The sequence below is a fragment of the Gracilinanus agilis genome, chromosome 5, assembly GCF_016433145.1.
Source record: "Gracilinanus agilis isolate LMUSP501 chromosome 5, AgileGrace, whole genome shotgun sequence".
NCBI lineage: Eukaryota > Metazoa > Chordata > Mammalia > Didelphimorphia > Didelphidae > Gracilinanus > Gracilinanus agilis.
This window is the reverse complement of record NC_058134.1, coordinates 163,960,296-163,979,057: the sequence shown is the minus strand read 5'-3', so window position 1 is coordinate 163,979,057 and position 18,762 is coordinate 163,960,296. Positions and strand designations below refer to the sequence as shown.

Genomic DNA, 18,762 nt, shown 5'->3' with positions numbered 1-18,762 from the left:
TGCTCACTAATATTATCTAATAATAGTTAGCACTTATTTAGCACTTAAAAGTTTGCAGAGTGCTTAACTAATATTGTATTTTATCCTCATGACATTCTTGGAGGTAGATGCTATTATCAATATTTTGCAGAGGAAGAAAATGATGAAAACAAAAGTAACTTGCCCAGGGTCACAAAGGTAATTAAGTGTCAAACAATATTCAAATTTAGGTGTTCCTGACTTTAAGCTCCATACTGTATCTCCTATCCCATATATCTTTCTCCCAACACACTTAATAAAGTGAGAATGAAGGAGTAGTAGAAGTAGAAAAAGGGAAGAAAAATGACTCTATAAAAAATGATCAAGTGGAGCACTAGCATTTTCTTTCACATCAGTAGGCTGTGATGAAAGAAAATAGTGTTGAATTTCTTTTAGTCTAATTAGTGCTACCTGAAAGAGGGAAGCAGGGTAGGGACAGTGTCTTCATAACTTTACAAAGAAAATAGTAAAAGAAGAGAGAGAGAAAAAAAATACATTAGATCCAAATTTTTTAAAGGTACTACTCCTTGAGACTGTCTTATGTAACATTTGGCTTATGTACAGCAGACTTTTTGTTGTTGTTAATTAATGGAAATTATCTTAGAGGTTAAAAAAAAGAAATCTCAAGTTGCTAAAGGAGAATCATACTACTGTTTTCTAGTGTCTGCTTTATGCCTCATGAATACTCTTCCAGGGAGGTCTCTGTTCAGTCAAAGATTTTTTTTCCTCCTCACCTATTGTTTCTTCTTTTCCAATTCTTATAGTATTAGGAACAGGAAGTCCTTGGGGAAAAGAAGCTTCCCAGTACCTTTGCCAGGCTCTTTCTCTACTTGTCCTATTTCTTTTGAACTCTAAAATCTGCAGGCAGAGCCAAGGTAGTTTTTAAAAAATATTTGTATCTTGTTTTTTTGTGCTATATTTTTACAGCTTTAGATTTTGTATTTGTTTCCATTTATTTTAATATGAAACAGGTACAAACAGTGACTCTAAGGCAGCTTGACATGATTTGTAAACCTTTTATAGTTATCGCCAACTACATACCATAAATGTGCTACAATTGAAGATGCTATATTATCAAAGATTTGGCCTTCGAAGGTTGTTCATTTTCCAAGTGGATAATGGGTAATTGCATTTTCTGTATCAAAAATCCTCCCTTCCACTTTTCCATAACTGGCAACAATCATTTTCTTTATTCTTTACACACCAATATTTTTTGTTGGTCCAAAATACCTCTAGCCAAACATGAACACATGTAGTAAACAATAACCAAGACAAATTAGAGGATTAAAGCAATTACCCAAATAATTGAGAGAAAGAAACCATTTTTATTTATCACCGAAATATTTAAATACATGATAGCACAAAATTAAATATTGAGAAGTTATTTTCACTGTTGGGAAAAAGAAGATAGTGACAAAACAGTGAATCCTTGCAAATATGAAGATAGGCAAGGTAAAATTACATGATTTATAAATATTAATATATGGTACATGCATGCATATGTATCCATACATACATCTCTATATATACAGTGTGTACATATGGGTATATAGGTGTATATATATACCTATATACACACATGCACACAACAAGAAGCAACCTCTGCCAAAAAAAATGAATAAAGCACCATTAAAAAACTCAGTGCTCTTTCAGGGATCAAAGTGGTGGGTGGTCTTGAATCCTGAGCTGATATTTTAAGAACTACTGATGAACTCTTTCCATACTACAAATTGTCACAATTTGGCCTTCTAGCATCTTAAATGCTTGGGTAGACTGAGTATAAAAGTTGCTCACAGAACATGTACATTAATGTGCAAAGTTTGTTTGAAAACTTTGGAATCCTTTGGATAAAACACTATAAACACAAGTAATTATTTGTGAGTGATTTATTATCCATAAATCCTTTCTTGGAACCTTATGCTTTCTCTCTTCATAACCATAAATAGAAGAGGTTCTATATGTTTGAATAAAGTTTCCCTACCTACACTTCCAAATATTAGGGGGGAAATAATCCACACTAAGATAATTACCATCCTTAATGTATGTACCTTCTTAAATTATTTAACTATTCTTTTCCATTTTCACATTTTCAGTAGGACATTATTCTTGGATGTTTTTGGACTATTGCATTTTGCAATTACTTCAGTGTTCCCAGTTACTAACAAAGACTGCTCTAGTCCAAGTAAGGGCCTATGAATCCCCATATTTAATGACCTAATACAGTCACTGAATTATTAAGCCAGATACTCCATACCCAGAAATGGTCATAAACCCAGAACACAGGTATATATTTTAACCTATTAGGAATTTAAAGTTTGAGAAGGGTAAATTGGATCACAGAATGCATAGGTGACTGAGTAAATATTTTTTTGTGTGAAATAGTTCCATGTTTTGCATAATGTTTTCATTGTATATTGGCATTAGTTTACTCAATGTGAAATCTTAACATTTGTAATTTGTAAGCCCCTTTATTAAATCCAAGCTCTTTAAACTACTACTCTGTGTTCTTCTTCCCTTAGGGATCCTAAATAGGTTTTAAATGGTCATGGGTACTTTTGGACAACATTTAGAAATTCATTTGCACCTAGAGATTTATAAGGACTGAAAAAAAAGATTTGAAAGCAGTTGTTGAAATACCATTTGCTGATGATGTAGAGAACATTCATACTTTATGTAAGAACTGGAACAATAAAATGTCTAAATTCCCTCCTTACACTAAGATAAAATTAGAAAAAATAAGTCATTGCATTTTTAAAAATATCTAAAGTGTGTGTGTATGTCAAGAATATAGGTTCTTCAAAGGGAGAGACTGTCTTTGTTATCTACAACATCTAGCATATGCTTTGTATATGGTAGGATCTTGATAACATTTATTGAAGGTAATTGAATCAGGAAATAAGAATAATATAAAATTCTTAAATACATCATTTTTGCTCAATTTCAATTGAAACCTATTCTTAGTGACAGAAGTCCTATGGGATTAACTGTACAATGACAAGCAACCAAATGAAAAAATAAGATAAAAAATAAAAAGATCTAATCTGTTCAACTGGCCAGAATATCAAGATGATCACATCAAATTTTCCCATTCATAGTCATTTTTATGTGAATGAAGTTAAATTAGGATCTTGAAGAAAAAATTCTGACAATCATGGTACCAAATGGATCATCAGACTCTTACCAAAAAACTCTCTAATGTTCTTTCATCTTCATTCAATTAAATACAGGGCAGAAAATATTTTATATGTTTCTCTCTTCTCTACCCTTTCAACTAAGAACCTTGCTTCATATCATACAGAGACAATTGAGAGCATTTTCCATGAACTTCCTCTTTTGCCTAATTCTTTATGTTATGACATGCCTTTGTCCTCATTTTTTTCCTTCCCTCCTAGTTCACATGAAGAGGTAGCCCTTATTCCTTATCAAGGCCCAGATCCCTAATTGCACAAGCAATACCATTCCATCCTAGTTCCTCTAACAGATTACCTTTGTCATCTCTACTCTATCACTTCTATGTTCAATTTCTTCCTGTCTAATGACTCCTTCTTTACTGCTTATGGTCATGCTGTCTCTTCCATCTTCAAAAAACTCTCACTTTGATCCTTCTAGATCAGCTAAGTGTAATGTTCCAGGGGTAAATGCCTTGAAAAGGCCATTTATAATAAGTGCCTTTATTTTCTCTTCTCTTACTCCCTTATCAATCTGACTTCAACTTCATCATTCTACCAAAACTACTCTTTCCAGTCACCAATGATTTTTTAATTGTCAATTGCCTTTCCTCAGTCTTCTTTCTTGATTTCTCTCAGTTCTTTGACACTGTTGATTATGATTACTCTTTTCTTTGATGTTCTCTTCTCTCTGGTTCTTCAAAATGTTCTCTCCTGGTCTTCCTCCTATCAATAAGACATATTCCACAGTCCTCTTTGCTGGATCCTCATCCAAGTTATGCCCTCTAAGTATAGGTGTCTACCATTTTCTATCCTAGGACTTCTCTTCTCCCTCTATACTACCTCATTTTATGATTTCATCAGCAAACATGGATGAAATTACCATCTCTATGCTGATAATTCTCAAATATACCTATTCTGTCCTGACCACTTTGCTGACCTCTAATTTTGCAATTCCAATGGCCTTTCAGATATATCAAGCTGGATGTCCTATAGACTTCTGAAATTCAACAGAATTCATTATTTTTCTTCCCAAACCCTAACTCTAAATTTCCTAACTCTCTTATCTAACTTCCCAATTACTACAGAATGTACCACAATCTATCCAGACTCCTCAACAGGTTGTCATTCCCACACCATTTCCAATTTGATGCCAATCTTACCTTTGCAACATCTTTCAAATATTCCCATGTCTTTCCTCTGATACTACTACAACCTGGTGCAGCTTCCCATTACCACATGCTTGCACTATTACAATAGCCTGCTAATGGGTCTGCCTGCCCCATGTGTCTCTCTATTTCAATTCATCTTCTAAAGTGATGTTCCTAAAACACAGGTCTGACAATGTCACCACCTACTCATTAATTTCTAATCTGCCTCTGTGATCAAATATAGAATCCTTTCTTTGGCATTCAAAGCCTTTCATAACCTATCATCCCCTTGCCACACACACACACACCTTTCCAGGTTTTTTACACGTTACTCTCTCCCACATACTCTTTATTGACACTGGTCTCCTTGATGTTTCATGAACAAGACATTCCATCTCTAGATTCCAGGCATTTTCTCTGTCTCCCATGCCTGGAATGCTCTCCCTCCTCATCTTGCCAAATGGCTTTCCTGACCAAGTAAAATCCCAACTTCTACAGAAAATTTTCTCAATCCCTCTTAATTCTAATGGTATCCCCCTTTGATCTATTTCCTTTTTATCCTGTATATAACTAGTTTGTTCTTATTTGTTTGATGTCTCTCTCATTAGATTGTAGGTTTCATGAAGTCAGGGTCTCTATTTTTCCCTGTTTTTATTATCGCCTCAGTGCTTGACACAGTACTTGGCACATGAATAATTAATAAATATTTATTGACTGATGGACATTTCTTATGAACAGAGTACTTTAACAACAAAGACAGGAACAAAGAACACAAAAGCTTCTTTCAAATATTTTATAAGCTAATAAGAGAAAAAAGGGCATGACAACCCTTTTAGAATATATGGAAGAAAAGGAGAGCCCTAGGCATCATGCAATGAGAAATTTGAAGAAGCAGAGAACATTTTCACCAGAGGGAAAGCTATTCTGTTGGTGCTTTATGAAGCAAATGTGAGAAGTAGCTGCAAGACACATCATGACCCTAGGGAAATTGTGTAATGGAAGGCACATGATTTGACAACTGCAGTATTCACAGCAGAGCAGGCTTCCAGCTTGGGATCACAGCTTAGTGGGACACAGGAGAGGTTCCAGTCCCAGCAGTAACAGAAACAGCAAGGCCAGCAGTATGAAAAGAAGTGGAGAAATTGTAAGCCATGGCCAACTTCTAATATTTTACCTTCAGGGGAGATAGTATATAATAGAGGTAATCACACTGTATTTAAAAGTTATAGAATCTGAGTGGAACACTTTGAGAGAGAGGTTGAGAACCTAAATCTATTTAGTCTAACCCTTTGATTTTACAAATAAGGAAAATAAAGCCTAGAGAAGGAAATTAATAGCTCATAAGTCACACAGGAACAATATTTGAATCCAGACTCTTTGTCTTTAAATCCAATATACTTACAGTAGCAATAATAATAGTATAGTATAACATAAAATAAAATAATAGAAATAGAAATAAAGGGTATCAATTGATTCTGTCATAAATTCAATTGTAAATCAGATATCAAGAATAAAAAAAAAGAAATGATACTATAAAATGATATTTAGGTCATCAAGTGAGCCCCCCCAAAATCAACCTAAACCATGAGATACTTGAAGTATTATACTTTTAATGTTACTTAAGAATTACCAAGTAGTATACAAGATCTTTGAAGATAGGGCCTATGTATAACCAAATTCACTCTTGTAAGCACACCAGAAAATACATTTGATCTACAGTTAGAAAATAGACTTAGTGACCACTTCTGATGAATACTGCCCATGGGCCCTTGGACAAATCACTTAATTTTTCCATATTTGAGTTTTCTCACCTGTAACATTAGAAAGCCTCCAAAGAAACTTTCCAAACTCACTTTCTTCTATGAGAAAATGAATTTTGAATTTTCATTTGAAAATGACTTATTTTTATAGTTCTTTAAGATTTTGAAAAAGACTATCATAATTTATCTTTAAAATCTTGCCTGCCACATACTCTAAGCATACTAGTATCTACTGTACTCATTTTATAAATAAAGCAACTGAGTCTAAGGAATATTTGAGTGACTTGTCAATGGTCATATAAATAATAAGGGTCAGAAGAATAATTTTGAATCATGTTTATTCAAGCTACAGGTTCAGCACTGTTTCTGTTTCATGTTGATTTGAAACACAATCAAATTTTCATATTCTCTCTGCCTCCCAGCAGTGGCTATTCATTCATTTCTTCTTGCTTTGGACCTGGTTGGGAAGAAACAGCTACTCTTTTCTTGAAATTGTAATCCATCAGGGTCTCTTTTTTTTTGAACTAGTAATTTGCTAGTTCTTTATTTGCTGAACTGGAGTAGTTTATAGAAGGATTGTTGGGTGGAATTTTACCCTTTACCTTACCTGAGAGCCTCAGGGTCAAACATTATTGAGAGCTGCCCATAGTGACTGTCAAGTTGTATCTGGAAGCTTAACACTGTCAATAATTGCTTCAGGAATGCTGACTCTCTCTCTCTCTCTCTCTCTCTCTCTCTCTCTCTCTCTCTCATACACAGTCTCTATTTCAGTCTATCCCTGTTTCTTTCTATCTCTGTCTCTTACTGTCTCTTTCTTTCTCCCTCTGTTTCTCTGTCTGTATATCTCAGTCTCTCATTGTCTCATTCTTTCTCTCACTCACTGTCTCTCACTCCCTTTTTTCTCTGTCTCTATCTCTTTCTCTCCCTGTCTCTCTATCTCTCACTCTCTATCTCTGTCTTTGTCTCTCTCATAGAAACATAGGATATAGAGCTCAGTTAGAATGATTGGGTCCTTCCCTCCCCCAAGCATTTACAGAACTAAGGAATTGGAATCTGGTGAGGTTAAGTGATTTTCCCAAAGGCACCTGTCATTGCTGCTGTATTACTTCACAGTAGATCTCTTCAGCTCACTGTAGCTAGGGCAGCTGTTCTGCCAATATAATCATACCTTTGATAGATGCAGGAAAAAATAAAAATAATACAAAAAAGGAAAGGAGGAAGAAAAGAAGAAAAGAAAAAAGATTATTTTTAAGTACCTGTACTATGTGCCAAACACTGGGGATATTAATAGAAGAGCAAAGATAACCCATGACTACAATTGTGAATTCTAACATTCACATAAAGGAGTATGGTACTCAAGAAGGGGTATTTTGGGTTAGAAAATAGTAAGTTTCTGGAGAGTAGGTGATTGTCTTTCACTTTCTTTGTGTCCCTGCACCTAACACAGTACCAGGCACACAGTAGCCACTTAATAAATGTTTACTGACTTAACTGGCTACTTCTTTCCTCAGTTCCTGAGTAGAATGATACATAGAATCTCCAAAAACCTTCACCTGAGATTGTCAATGATTCTGGATGCTAGGTGTTCTGTAGGATGTTACATGGATTTCCCTCTTGTTTGAGCTCTCCTAAGAGGATTCTATAAAGAATTTCTGCTCTGGATGAGAGATTGGACTAATTTCCTTCCAACTGTATAGTTGCTCAGGTAGTTTTGCTGTGAACAGGTGCTTGTGTTGTTTTAACATAGTGATGTGGCGAATGGAAGAAGGAAGTTCAAGACAGATGTGAGCAAATAACAAAACTAATAAACATAGTAGAGCTAAAAAATAGTTTGAAGAAATTGAAAAAAAGTTTTGTATAGCTCTTTATTTTGGAATGCAAATTTACAAAGCAGTCTTAAATTAATTTACAGGGTAGTTTATAAGTGGAGAGAGATCTGAATAGCTACCTAATCCTGTAAATATTATGTACCCACATTAGCATTTCAAAGGCTTATTTTTTGTCCTGCTGAAACAGCTTGAATGTACTTCATTGTTTTAATGTAAATGATGTACAAATTTAGTAAGTTAAATGAAACCAGTGGAAATTAAAGGTCTAATTTAACTTGCACAAAGGTAGTCATACACTCTTGATAAAAGATAAAGAAGCCATATTTATTGTTTCCAGAATTCTGCCAAACAGATAACAAAAATTAAAAACAAAAAGAAACTACTTAACTCTTAGAAGAAAATGAACAAGGATTTCTAAAGTACAGTATATCTTACTTACAGCAGCCCTCATGTCTGTAGCTCATTGGACCAGCTTTTAAAATGTGCAAGTTCCTACAAGGACCACCCCAGGTTTAAAAGTCTGCAAACATTTCATGTTGTTTTACTGTTTAATAATGTTTAGAATGTGTTATCTTTGCCTAGACCTTTGAAATCTAATTATTTATACCACTCCATGGTATTTCCATTTTACTGAAACAAGCTGCATTCATACCCACCAATATGATTTTTTGAAAAGTGAAGAGAAAATGTCTTAGTTCTACATTTATTTGGACACAGTATTGTGTTGTTCAATAATATATGTAATATATATATATATGTATATCACATATGTATAATGTCATTTTATTTTTTAATTGGAAAAACAGAGTCAAAATAGAATTTAAAAAATCTTGATCATTTCTTCTCACTACTCTCCAAATAGTTTTTACTTACTTATTTTTTAGATCTTATATCCTCAAAGACCCTTTTCACAATTTATGGGATGTCTCCTCCCTCTCCCCTATCATTCATTTCCATGCCAACAGCTTCACATTGTTTGGTTTGGTTTTTGAGATTGATTGAAAGTTGACCTACTGTGTTAAGTTTATTTACACAAACACAGTCTCTTGAAAAATAAACTATTGAAGGAAAGAACAGCTAAAATAAAAGGTATTAAATTTAGTTTCTTTATGTTTGAATATATTTGTTTAATATAGGCAAGATCTTTACCACAGAGGCAATTAATAGAAAGAAAAGAAAATATTTTAGCAAAATGAGTGTTCCTACCGTAATGTAAAGTGTAATGCATAATTTAAGATTAAGACAAAGGATTTACTTTTGCTGAAGTTAAAAAATGTTCCATCATTTGAACTTTTTACTTAGTTATAACAGTATGTGAGGTGATAATTGACTTATTAGCTTTCCACAGCCTTGACTATTTCCCCCCATAAGTATTTAGCATGACACTGTTAGAATTTATTTGGACAGCTAACCACGATATACAAGGATCCATATGCAAACATAAGACATCAGAAATGAACTTTGATGAGAAGAGGTGAAGTATTATTTTTAATCTGAATTTTAATTTACTTTAAGGATTACCTTTATGTTTTATTTTTTAAAACACATGTTTTTTTTCAACTGAAGCATCCATTCCCACCAACAAAAATCTCACATCTTTTAAAAATGTGTATGTATTTTCTGAAATACCTATTCCTTTCTGATCCCCGCGCTTCTTAACGCATATCCTTCCCCCCAAAAGGGTGAATGGGTGGGGGCGGGGGAGGAGATGAAAAATCTTACAACTCGGGATCCTGAAGCTTAAAAAAACCCAGGGCCATTGGCCACAAACCAGGGAGGGATCCCAGCCTCTGCTTAAGCGGCACGTGGACCAGAAACACTTCCTAGAAACAGCCAAGTATGAAAGCTGCCTCAGCCCTCCCTGAACTTTCCCTGTAAACACAGCAGCTGACAGTCCTGCATCCCCGCTGGGTGGATCCCGCAACTCCGAGTGGGGAATGGCACTTCTTGTTTTTAATTAGCCAAGGTGAAAAGGTGAATTAAAACTGGCTGCTTGGCAAGCCAGAGCAAGGGGCTGACTTCGGAGGGGCTGCGAACTACCCCCGAGGAACGGGTGGGGAGTTTCAGAGGGAGGGTGCACGCGAGGGTGCGCGCGTGAGTGTGTGTATGTGTGTGTATGTCTTTTTCTGAATGAACAGCCTCACAGAAAGTGACTGGAAAAGCAGTTCTGGGGAATCTGCAGGCGGTTCCTGGGTACCCAGCGCCTAAACCGAACTCCTCCCTTGGAATGTCCGGGTACTCTCGGCTTGGAAACAACTGTCCTAAGCGGGAGGGTGGTTTCCTGTGACATCTCCAAACACAGCCTGACAAATGGCACTTGGGGATCGTGTTTTCTGGTGACAACAGACTAGGTCGCGGTGTGTGACAGAACTGCTCGAGCTGCCCCTGCAGGAAAAGTCGCCTGTTCAACTCCTGAGCTCCGGGGCCAAAGTGAAGACCAGAGGAAAGGGAGACACTTGCCCAGACAACAGCATGGCATCCGCTGGGCACATCATCACCTGGGTCCTGGGTGGGTTGCTCCTCGAGTTAGGGAATGGAGGTCATGCAACAGAAACCACCCACCCCCGGTTACGCCTGTCCCACAAAGGTAAGTGTTCCAGGTCATTTTTTTTTTTAAAGAACTTTTGTAATGAAATATTCTAAAGTCATCTGATTTGACATGTCGCCCTAAAATAAAAACAAAAACTGAATCTTTTACTCTGCACAACACCTCTATTTTCCTTAATGGTGTCACTAATTGATGTCAGCCTTATCACACCTGAAAACAGTAAAATAGCACAGCAGCTTAATGATGTTTATATCTTATAATGGGTGCCTGGTAAATATTAGATTTTATGAATGAGAAATTACTAGAAAAAAACTGTTGTATTTAAGTACTGGAGCAGGTAGTGAATAGCCTTGTCATGCTAAATCGACCCAGTGGGCACTAAACATTTAAAAGGCAATTTATGGCGGGGGAGGAGAAAGGGGGAGGGGGCTCATAGACAAGGACTGAAGAGACAGAGGTGCAATTTTGCTTTTGTAAGTAATGGGGGGTGGGGAGAGGGAAGACAGTAGAATAAGTAGAATTCCAGTGCAGAAGAATGATTTATTTTCCAAGATAGCAAAGCCATCACACTGTAATTAAAATGACTAACTGCCAATAGAAGTCAGTTTCTAGTTTAGCTGATTTGGCGATTAAAAAAATGCTTCTGTGTGCCTAAAAAAAAGTGCAGTACATATAACCATTTTTATAATTAAATTTATATTTAATAAAAGCATCATGATAATGCTTATCATTGTCTATTTTTTAAAACGTGTTGCTTTACTAAGGTCCTTTCTTCTTAAGAATACCTAAGGAAATCTTCAGCAAAGGAATCCCTTTACTCAGTAGCAGAATCCTAGATATTAAATTACCAGAAGGTTAGGTCTTTTATGAGGATCATTTACAAGCTAGCATTATAATGTCCAACTGTGTTTTTGCCCCCTCTGTCATCAAATGTATTTGGTGTTACCAGTTTTAAAAATACACTTAGAAAGTGACTTTGCTGACTTAGCAGAAAATTGGAATAAATTTTCAGAAAGGAAGTATTTGTTCGCACCATCTTCTATACAAGATAACAGATGCAATGACGAGGATTACATAACAGCCATTTAAAACTGTGTAAGATTTTCAACTAAGTATCCTTAGTGTAGAGAGAAGAAGAAGCATGAGGCAAAACAGGTTTTAACAGTATTAAAAAAAATACAACTGATTTCTTTGCCAGAGAGGGTAACAGAAAGGAAAAACTTCATAATACCAGCCAAAATTGTTCTGTTGTTTTAAAATGGGCAATTAGTATTTGAGTTTGACTTTCTAGGTTTGTAGCCATTTTTAGAAGATGTCTGAAATTATTGATGCTAATTAATACAAGTTTGTAGTTAGCATAAAAGAAATAAATGAATATTAACTTTGTGGAATGTTTAAAATAAAGCACATGTAATTGAAAAAAAAGTGTTGTTTGTCTGCATAAGAATGTTCTAATATATACTCTGAATTATCCATGATCAGATATAATTACAAATGGATCATAGATGTATTGGAAAATGAAGAGAAGAATGGAAGAATGAATGAGATGAATAGAATGATTGTTATTCTTACATAGACATGTGGATTAGCTGCCAGTTTTGGCAGTTCACCATCATGGCAATTCTCCTATTAACTTTGTGTATATCATTGTTGAAATAATTGTTTTTCCACAGCTTAGAATCCATATCCATTTATCTGAATGCCACATTTATTTTTCAGGAGGGAGCCTAAAATTTGGTCATAGGACAAAATAATTCTTTGATAGAACCAGATGGGGTTTCAACCTTAATTTTTTAGAGCTTAATTTTGATATCAGGCTCTCTTTACTAGTATGCTCTCTTGATCAAAAAAAAAAATAAATGTGGATTTATTGAGAGATATACTGTGATACATACCTTAAGTGTACACTTGACTACAAAAGACATGATTTCCCTTGATAAGATTATAAATTAATAGTATCAGCTGGAAAATAATATTTTGTTTTGTTTTGCACAGTGAAAAAGTAGATCTAACTGAACATTTGTATAAGGGCCATATATATGATTCTATTTAGTTGAGTACCATTGTATTCTACTTCACATGTAGAAATGTAACACAGAATTTGTATTTGTGGTCTGCTACTGTGTTATAAATGCTAGAGAAGCTATAGTCTCTGAGGCTGAATGAATATGAAATCTGGTACTGTGCTATACATGAATCTATAAAATGTAGCACTGTCACAATGAGAATAAAAAGTCCAACCAAACCAGTGTGACATTTACCTATGTAAATTCTGCATCCCCAAGCATTTATATTAGGTAACAAAGAAATTATTTGATATCTGAGAATTCTTGAAAATGTTTTAGTTAGTAATTATATCGACAAAGTGATTTTAAGGGTAAAATTTTACCATGACTAATAATGAATGAGAACCTATTGAGGAAATAATTGGGTCACATTCCTTGCATGTGTCCCTTTCATGTGTGCATGAATGGGATTTGAAATTTAGACCTAAAAGGACCTCAGGGATCATCTAGCCCAAACTTCTCATTTAATAGATGATATATATAATATATATATATATATATTTATATATATCCTTCTCTCCAAGTATTTCTAGGCTATTCTTGAGTCTCATTTGTACTTCAGTGAAATTTGTTGGGGATGGCAAAGGGGAAAGATGATGAAAGATGGAAAGGCAAATGGAAAGGAGTTTCAGTGTTCATCCATAACTTCAATAAGACTTCTCAAGAGGAACCAACCATGTGAGAAGCAAATTACCAACAACTCAATACAGTAAATAGGTGAATATAATTTAGTGGTCCTAATGTGATAGAAACCAAAGAGTTGGGATCAATTCATCAGCTGAAAAAGAGAGAATCTCTAAATATTAGAGTTTCCTCTATACTCTTTTGTAAACCAGCCGGGAAGGAGTGTAACACTGACTGATAGTAGAGTTTAAAATATAGTGCTGGTTCTGAAGCATATGGGCCCTGAAATCTCACTTTAAAAGAATGCGGTAGAAAAGTATAGGTGTGACAGCAGCAGCAAGAAAATTCCTGTGCTAGGACATGGATCAGAGGATTCTAGATTAAGGGGTAGAAAAGGTCTTATAAGTCATTAGGTCAGCCTTCTTCATTTTACAAAAAAGGAAAACGAGGTCTAGAGAGGTAATATAATCAAATCATATAACTTTCCATTGGTCTTATAGATAAGTAGCAAAACTGGGATTTGAATCCAAGTCCTCTCATTCTCCAGTCTATCACTCTTTCTATTGTACCAAGTTACTTAGCTACAGTAGGCAAAATTTCACTGATTATATATAATAAGTGGTTGGAGAGGTGTCTCAGTGAGGAGGCCAGTTAGATGCCACTGAAGCCTAAATCTTTGTCTTTGTAACCTCAGCTAATGACCCAATGCCTGGACATTTCTCAGAAGACCTTAAATTTTTTCTCTCTTTATTCTTCTCCCCTCTTTATTTTTCTAGAAATCTATATTTTCTTACGTGAATCTGAGAATGATTATATTCGTTTAATTCATTACATTTTATATTTATATTTAAATTTATATTGCTTTATTTACTTTGCTATTCTGTCTCAATTAGTTTATGATTTAATAGATAATGTCTGCCTACATTATTAGCAAAGCAGTTATTGGGTGTTGGAATTGTGCATCATCTTTTCAATGTCCCCAGTAATGCATAGGATTCCAGAGTGAGTGAAATACTTATTACATGCAAAGTTCTTGAATCCTCTTGGGGATGGATTACTCATTTGTAGACAGAAAGCTTATAAACATGTAACTTTCTAAAGCCAAAAGGGAGTACAGATTTGTGAGAACCTCCATTGTATTTCTCTCAGTTCTAAAGTTGTTCAAGAAAATAAAAAACTCTTACTTCTGGGAGGCCAATAAGAGAAACAGCCAGTGAGTTCCCTAGAGATGGCGAAGTAGTATAGGGACTCCACATCACATCACATTAACTGTTCTATAAAATTTTTTATTACTTATATGTTTGTCAAAATGGGTTCACGACTTCAAGGCTAGAGTCCCTTTAGAAGTAGGGGTGAAAATCAGTGGTAGTATTTGAAGCAGAAGAAAAAAGAAAGGATTATATATTTAGGACTGGAAAGAATATCCGATAAAAATACCCAAACACTATAATTTTATTTTTTACCCTTAAAAAAAGTCCAGAGCTTGGAACAGTCAGGTACATAGTAGATTAGGTGCTTAATAAGTGTTCATTGTTTACTTTACCACATTGCCCTGAGGTTATGGTTCTCTTTGTTTCTCTTCTAATCTTGATTTGCTCATCATTTATGGAGGTCCCATTTTCTAAAACCAAGCTAGATTAGAAAGGTCCAAGGGGACACAAAAGGAATAAGGAAACAAAAAATTAGGAAGCAGGGTGGAAAAAGCTGTGAAAGTTTGTCTACCTACTTAGAAACTAATAAAATAAAACCTTATCAAAATAGATTAAGATCATTTCTTGATCTTTCTTTATCTTGTCAGAACATCTATAAAACGGTGATGACTTATTCTAAACCCACTGTATTGAAAATATAAAAGGCTAGGAATCCTTCCTTGTAGAAATTGACTTTACATATACTAAATTTTTATAAATAAGCACACATATGTTGTTGTTGAGTCATTTCAGCTGTGTTTGGTTCTTCATAATTCTGTTTGGAGTTCTCTTGGAAAAGATACAGTAATTTTTTGCCATTTCCTTCTCCAGCTCATTTTATAGATGAAGAAACTGAGGCAAACAACATTAAATGACTTTCCCAGTTATACAGATAGTCTCTGACACTGAATTTTAACTCAGTTCTTCCTGACTCCAGACCCAGTGCCTCAATCCATTGTACCACCTACCTGTCTATATGTATGTACACACACACATACACACACACATACACACATGCATTTTATTGTTGTTCAGTCATTCACTTATGTCCAACACTTCATGACATCATGGAACATAGCATTCCAGGTACTTCTATGCTTTACTAACTCCCTAAATCTGACCTAGCTCATATGAAAATGATACATAGATAGAATTACATAGATATTTTATATATTTTTACATGATTATCTCCATTTAGTAGAACTTAGTGCCTTGCATATTTATAATAGCTTATATTAATTTCACAATAAAATAAGAGACATGAAGAAATTCTATTGTATATTCTTGAATTTACATTTGATTTCATATAATTCATCAACCTGCAGATAATATATATGCAAAGCTGGTTCATATAATTAACAATTTTGGTTGTTAAAGTAGCAGGATAATGAAAAGTGGCAGATAATATTCCTAGAATATTCCTTACATATAACCGTGTCTCCAAGAAACAAAAGACCAGGGGCAGTACTGGTAAAGAAACTGGAAATAAAAATTTAAGTATAAGAGATAGTGAACCCGGTCACTTCTCCTCAGGACTTCTGAATGTCTGTTCTCTTTTTTTTCATGACATCTGTGGGAAGAGTTTCACAACAGGTGATTTTTTTTAAGCCTTACCTTCCTTCTTGAAGTCAATACTGTGCATTGGTTCCAAGGCAGAAGAGTGGTAAGGGTAGACAATGGGGGTCAAGTGACTTGCCCAGGGTCACACAGCTGGGAAGTGGCTGAGGTCAGATTTGAACCTAGGACCTCCTGTCTCTAGGCCTGACTCTCATTCCACTGAGCTACCCAGCTGCCCCCAACAACAGGTGATTTCTAAGGTTCCATCTAGATATAAAGTCCAATGATTGCATGAATGGAGAAAGAAATACCCTTAGGTAATGGCATGAAGATCTTGTTGGAGATAAGCCAGGATAATGCCAATGTAGGAGGCAGAAACTGTCAATCTTTAACAACATAAAATCTTATAGACCACCCTGACTGTCAAGTATAGGAAGTTATTTATTTTTGCTCCAATTCTCATTTTTTTATTATTTTCAATTAATAATAACTTGCAAGATAATTATGTTATTTTAAACATTTTCAAGGTTTATTGTCAAGACTTATCCATGCCATGAAATACATAATTTTTACTTACCTGTTTTATTTATTTTCAGTAAGTCACACATTCTAAAACTTCACATTCATAAAAAAATAATAAATTAAGTTAAAAGATGTTTTCCTCTTAGTCTAGAATAACAGTGCTGAAGGGAGGAGTTTTTGTTAGTTTGAGGGCTGAGGTATTCTTTTTATATTCAGAACAATTAAAACTAAATAAATAACCATTACTATTCCCCCCTTATTCCACTATATTGCTCCTTAACCATAAATACAGATTAATGATATAGACATACCCATTGTACTTTTTGTAATTGTTTTCCTCCAAAATCCTTAGAGCACAGGAATTTCAGAAGAAAGTATAAAGGATAAGAGATTTATAAATAAATAAACTTTGATTTTTTTGAGAAGCTAAGTAGAGTACCCAACCTCATGGGGTTAGTAATTGGCTGAACATTCAAATCCAGATATTTTCATTCAAATGTTCTATTTCTTTTTTACCACACTATCTTAAGTTATAGTCCTTCTCAAACACATTTAGAAAGATACTACCTCTCCCCACCTCCCAACCCCTCCCCCCGACATACTATGTACAAGCCACATGGTATGGTAGCAAAATGACCTAGATTAGAGTTATATCTTTCAGTTATTAGCTAGGACATACACCATAGGAAAACATTTTAACTCCCAAAGCCTCAGTTTTCTCTTTTATAAAATGGGAACAATGATATAGTATCTACCTTATTCAATCGTTTTAAGACTGAGATGAAAAATTTTATTTAAAAGTGTCTTGAAAATATGAATCTCTACTTTCCTTCCTCTCCTCAGTCAACCATCTCCCTAGTTCAGGTCCACCTTAAAGCCCTTCACAGTCCAGCTCCAACCTATATGTCTTGATTTACTATGCATTATTACTTCCCTTTCATGTGCTCTGTGGATCAAGGGGCCTACTTTCTACTCTTCAAACATAATATTCTTCTTACTGCTTTTGTGTTTTTGCACACGTTGTCCCCATGCTTGAAAACATTAATAAAAACAACAACAAAAACAAATTTTATAGCTCCAATTACATGCTAATTACTTCATAATTATCTCATTTCACATTTGACTTTGGGAGGTAGGTGCTATTATTATTCCCATTTTAACAGTTCAGGAAACTGAGGCAAACAGAGGTCAGATGATTCTCTCAGAGGCACAAAAGTGTCTAAAGCTGGATTTGAACTTGGGTCGTTCTAACTCCATTGTGCCCCCTAGGACACATTTTTTCTATCTTTAAATATATAAAACCTTTCAAAATTCTGTTTAAGAGCTTACATGAGGCCTTTTCTGATCCCCTTTCTAATCACCTCATCCCCAGCTACTCACACTTCTCTGAAATTACTTTGCAATTACTTTATTTATATTTACTTTTATTTTTAGATATTGCCTCCTCTCCATCTCCTCCATCCAGCCATGATTTTGATTGTTTGATTTTATCTTTGTAACCTCAGCTTCTATCCTGGTGCCTGGCACATAATAGGTGCTTAAATGTCTGCTGGCTAATAACAATGATGATGATTAAATGGCATATAGTCCCATTAACAAAAGTCTTAACAATGTAATCTACATTTCTATCTATAAAAAATAAATATATTGCCTGTGACAATATAAACTTTATAATCTAATTTCTGATATGCTTTTATATTACCTCAAGGTCCTCCCTACAAATTTTCTTTTTTCCACCCCAGAAAGCAAACTTAATTGGTAGATGAGACAAGGGATCACCTGTCACATATATGTTCCTATCTGACTCCTAGGATGTCTGGGCAGTTGAGTCTGTGTCATTCCCAAATATCAACACATTCCTACAACTAGCTTTTTTCTGTCCTTACCTAATTAAGCCTCTACCTTTGTAAGACACTTTTGCACATACTCTTCTGTAGCAGCCTCTGTAACCTAGACTAAGGCAAGGGAAAACCTAAGTTTGAAATAAAATCATTCCACAAGTAGTAAAAATCCACTGTGTTAAGTGATGGGGGTAAGAAGCTGTAGCAGCAAAAATAGTTCCAGCTCTCCAGAACTTTATATTCTAATTGAGGAAACAACATTAATATGACAATTTTTTATTGATCACCTCCCCCATCTGAGGATTGACCACAGGTCACCTTTCAACACAGGGGGTTTGAGTGAGTGAAGGGCATAGTTAGGAAGATTTCTAATCTAGACTCAGACCCTTCTTAGTTATGTGACCCTGGGCAAGGGACTTAACCACTATCTGACTCTTACCTCTTCATCACATATAAGGGATCATAGTAGTACTGATCTCTGAGTTATTA

The 18,762-nt window shown here is 35.0% G+C and overlaps 1 protein-coding gene across 1 annotated transcript in view; it reads left to right on the top strand.

Annotated features, from left to right (window-relative positions):
• Positions 1-10,397: 10,397 nt before the first annotated feature.
• Positions 10,398-18,762, top strand: part of SEMA3E (semaphorin 3E) — a 385,477-nt gene continuing 377,112 nt past the window's right edge. The window contains exon 1 of the mRNA XM_044679056.1: positions 10,398-10,512. Coding sequence (XP_044534991.1) covers positions 10,398-10,512 — 115 coding nt within the window. The remainder of the gene's footprint in view (positions 10,513-18,762) is intronic.